Source organism: Mercenaria mercenaria, unplaced genomic scaffold, assembly GCF_021730395.1.
Source record: "Mercenaria mercenaria strain notata unplaced genomic scaffold, MADL_Memer_1 contig_739, whole genome shotgun sequence".
NCBI classification, from domain to species: Eukaryota; Metazoa; Mollusca; class Bivalvia; order Venerida; family Veneridae; genus Mercenaria; species Mercenaria mercenaria.
The window spans coordinates 45,328-50,253 of NW_026463636.1; the positions used below are offsets into that span (position 1 = coordinate 45,328).

At 36.7% G+C, this 4,926-nt stretch overlaps 1 protein-coding gene across 1 annotated transcript; it reads left to right on the plus strand.

The window, feature by feature from the left end:
- Positions 1–496: 496 nt before the first annotated feature.
- Positions 497–3,030, plus strand: LOC128554782 (uncharacterized). The gene is given in 5 exon segments (XM_053536090.1): positions 497–784; positions 1,453–1,631; positions 2,352–2,452; positions 2,455–2,512; positions 2,826–3,030. Coding segments are annotated over 5 exon segments (831 nt in total).
- The last annotated feature ends 1,896 nt before the right edge of the window (positions 3,031–4,926 follow it).

A 4,926-nucleotide genomic window follows, 5' to 3' on the forward strand; every position in this document is an offset into this window, starting at 1 on the left:
CAATAAAAAAAAAAGATCAATGTAATAAAATATGGCTTAAATGAAATTGACATGTAAATGTATACAATACCCAAACTTCATATTTGATCACAGGAACAATTACTATATAATTGACAGTTGAGCGGATATACATAAACAAGTTTATGATATATATTATTATTAAATTGACTTTTTTTTGTTGATTGCGATTGGTTTAAACATGGTCACATGATCTGTGATAAATTATCATATTGACAGGTGGGCTGGGCCTAAAATACATATTGACCGCACCGAAAACCGTCACGTGCGAAATCGCTTAGGTACGAATAAGCTTTTTGTTAAAATGTCACAAGCAGAAAAACAAGAAATTATATTGAATAAAGTCGCTGCAAATACTAAACGCGCGACATCAACAGCAGTAAAGTGTTTTAAGGACTATTTAAGAAGTAAGCAATTGTCAGATGAATTTGAAAACATGCCAAAACATGACCTAAACTGATAAATCGGTGAATTTTACATGGAGGCCAGAAACAAGCAAGGGGAATTGTACAAGAAATCGACCGTCGTATCGTACAGATACGGTTTACAGCGCCACCTAGAAATGCACAGAACAGTTGATAAAGTGGACATTACTAAAGATGATGAGTTTGCGACAGCAAACAATGCATTCGAATCTGTTGGAAAGGAGTTGAAGCGCCAGGGAAAGGCAGCCATTGAACACCATCCATCTATATCTGATAATGACTTACAGAAGGTGTATGATTACCTCATGAGTCACGATAGTGCTATATATCTCCAGTATAAGGTATGAATAAATCTGTAGCTTATTAAATATCATCAACGACTTAGTCATTATCGGTATCACTCTGACCTTTCAAGTGACTCCCGGCGCGCAGAAATATTTTACGCGAACACGCGATGACAACTCACAGGTGCATTGAATTTCCATTATTACAACGTATACAAAAAGTTACACACCGGTCGGATATGGAAAAATATTGCACAGACTAAATTTACTTCGGTATAAAATATTCAACATATCGCTTTTATCATGTCGATAAATCCACATATTGACCGAACCTAAATGGAACCACTTGTTTTATTATTAAATACGGCCTACTAGGCTCAATCAAACCAAGCCTGCAACATTTTCGTGTTTGTCGTGTCGAGCGACCTGTGGAATTTCCACTTTTTCTATTCTACATATAAGTGAATGTTCCTCCAATTTGTCTGACTTACAGACAAATCATAATGAATATAATTTATCACAGATTTTATGTCGTCCAATAGCTATTCATAGCCAATGTTGTAATGTTGACACCCGACTATTAAAGAAAAATTTGTATCTTGTATAGAAATACAATCGAAGCTAAACCAGGCATGTTATAGTCAGAAACCTGGTTTACATTTGTTTCAGTGATTTAATTTTACATATTTTTTCACATACAAGTAAAATTACTTTATACATTGCAGGTCTTCCTTGACATCATGCTCCATTTTGGAAGGCGAGGACGAGAAAATCTGGCATGTCTCACACGAAAAGACTTTGCTGTCACCACAGACGAAGAAGGCCTGCGATACGTATATATGACAAGGGATTTTGCGACCCAAAATCACCAAGATGATAATCAGAAATTTTCAGATGGAAGGATGTTAAAAAAGGTATTTTGAATTAAATTAACAGACTGATCAGTTGATTGTTTCTAAGATTTCAAACATACAAATGAAAAATGCATGAAACTTGAGGTTGCAGCCCGAGGTTGGTATCGTTTTTATGATGTCGATAAATCCACATATTGGTCAAACATAAAAGGCAACAATTGTTTTATTAATAAATCTTGCCTACTTACAAGTGACTGTTACTCCATTTTGTCTGGCATATTTGTCTGGCATACAGACAAATTTTGTTGAAATTTATGCACATCATGGGATTGATACGGTGGCATAGAGGGGACATAGGAAATATTTTATTTATCACGTGCGCACGTGTTAGCTAACACGTGCAAACGTGTTAATTAACACGTGCGCACGTGATGACTATCACGTTCGCACGTGTTAGCTATCACGTTCGCACGCGATAAATAAAATATTTCCTATGCGAACGTGAAAGCTATCGCGTGCGAACGTGATAAATAAAGTATTTCCTATGCGAACGTTCGCACGTGTTAATTAACACGTTCGCACGTGGAAGCTAACACGTGCGCACGTGATAAATAAAATATTTCCTATTTCCCCTCTATGCCACCGTATATTGAAGTTCAAAACATGCTTATTATCTCATATTATTCACTAAATAAAACACTCTTTTTTTCTAATTCCCTTCTATACCAGTTAAAATATAATCCTTTTTTTAAATATAGCATTATCTACAGCATATGTAACTGTATTTACAACATTTTAGACAGTGAAAGATGTCCAGTGAAGTCCTTTGTCAAGTACCTAAGGCGCCTCAACCCACTCTGCACAGCCCTGTTCCAAGGCAAGTACCAATCGGAGGCAGCTAATTTGACAATGTCAAAGTGGGACACAACAAGTATGCTTCTTTTTATTGCTTCCTGATTTCCAGTATAGCACTAAATTAAATTTGGTATATAACTACTTTTTTTATAAAGTTATACAGTTTTGCAGTCACATTGCTTGATACTGCTTCCAAACTGTTAAGATACTGAACACCAGGTGTTGGTTATGACAATAAAATGCTGAAAAAAGTTAGTGATACGTTGTAAAGGAAGATTTTAACTCGATATTTTATAAGTGAAAAAATGGTTAACATTAATTTATCTGTTGAATATATATTATACAATTATGTATGAATGTTTGGCTGAACTAGTTTTTGTATTTTACAGACTCGGAACCTTCATGAGTATTATCAGTAAGGAAGCAGGTTTGTCGAGAGTATATAGGAATCACTCGTGCCGGGCAACTACAGTACATGTTCTGGATGAGGCTAACATTCATTCTCGGCATATTATGACAATAACAGGACACAGGAGTGAAACATCTTTAAAAACATACACTGGAAAAACCAGCAATTCTCTACCAAATATATGAGCAATTATTTCTGCTTTTTATGCCCCCCTTCGAAGAAGGAGGGGTATATTGTTTTGCAGATGTCGGTCGGTCGGTCGGAATGTAGACCAATCCGTTTCCGGATGATAACTCAAGAACGCTTCGGCCTAGGATCATGAATGTTGATAGGGAGGTTGGACATCACCAGCACATGACCCCTATTGATTTTGAGGTCTGTATGTCAAAGGTCAAGGTCACAGTGACCCTGAATAGTAAAACGGTTTCCGGATGATAACTCAAGAATACTTCGGCCTAGGATCATGAAAGTTGATAGGGAGGTTGGTAATGATCAGCAGATGACTCCTATTGATTTTGAGGTCAGTATGTTAAAGGTCAAGGTCACAGTGACCCTGAACAGTAAAACGGTTTCCGAATGATAACTCAAGAACGCTTAGGCCTATGGTCAAGAAAGCTGATAGGGAGGTTGATGACTCCTATTGATTTTGAGGTCAGTATGTCAAAGGTCAAGGTCACAGTGACCAGGAACAGTATAATGGTTTCCAGGCAATAAGTCAAGAACACTTGGGCCTAATGTCAGGAAAATTGATAGTTAGGTTGGCCATGACCAGCAGATGACCCTACTGATGTTGAGATCATTAGGTCAAAGGTCAAGGTCACATTGGCTAGGAACAGTTAAACGGTTTCTGATCTTCTTGTCCAAAACCATAGGGCCTAGGACTTTGATATTTGGTGTGTAGCAAAATCTAGTGGTCCTCTACCAAGAATGTTCAGATTATTTCCCTGGGGTCAAATATGGCCCCACCCCGGGGCTCACTTGGTTTATATAGACTTATATAGGAAAAACATTTGAAAAACCTCTTGTCCAAAACCAGAGGGCCTAGGGCTTTGATATTTTGTATATGACATCATCTAGTGGTCCTCTACTAAGATTGTTCAAATTATTCCCCTATGGTCAAATATGGCTCCGCCGTGGGGGTCACATGGTTTACATAGACTTATATAGGGAAAAACTTTGAAAATTTTCTTGTCCAAACCACAAAGACTATGGCTTTGATATTTTGTAATGTAGCATCATTTAGTGGTTCTCTACCAAGTTTGTTCAAATTATCCCTCTAGGGTCAAATATGGCCCCGCCCCAGGACATTGAAATTGTTCTATTTATTGTAGTCATATAAAGTTAAGCTACCATAAAGATCACCTCCACAGTAAGACCACCTTGCAGAAAATATCATTAGTTAGTTGCACATGCTTTATACATGTATACATATAAATGTAATCTAGTACAAATCCAGCTGCTAAGCCGAAGTGTCTGTCCATTGTTTGTATAAATATAGGCTGCATGGCTTTTCAAATATACTTGTTGTAACTACATTGTGAAACATGTCACTGGCTTTTCCGGTCATACGGTTTACCTTTGTGTACAGCCTTTTAAATACTTGTAACCCAAGATCTCTCTAACTAAGAATTTAATACAGGGGTTACATGGTGTTCTATCTTAAGACTGTATAATTCTATTACATTGTATAAAATCCCTTAGAAGCAATGCTGACCCAAAATATCTTGATCTTACTGCATTATTGGTTTATTTACAGTACATATCTTTTATATGAGCAATGCTAAGTATGGAAAGAAAGTATTACAGGTTATTGTTAAAAATCGATCATATGAAACGTGCAAATGGTAGAAAAGAAACAGGTCTGGTAAACCAGTACGTCAAAACCACTGTGTTCATAACTATAGTGTAACAAACTCAAAACGAACACTCGACAATTGTAATACCTAAACTGGTCGACTTCTTGCAAAAACAAAACAATGCATAGTTTGTCTTTTTAGTTTTTAGCACTTTGGAAGATTAGAACTCGCACCGGTGACAGCACTGATATACGGATCTTCATGTTTTATTTGTTTAAATTTACT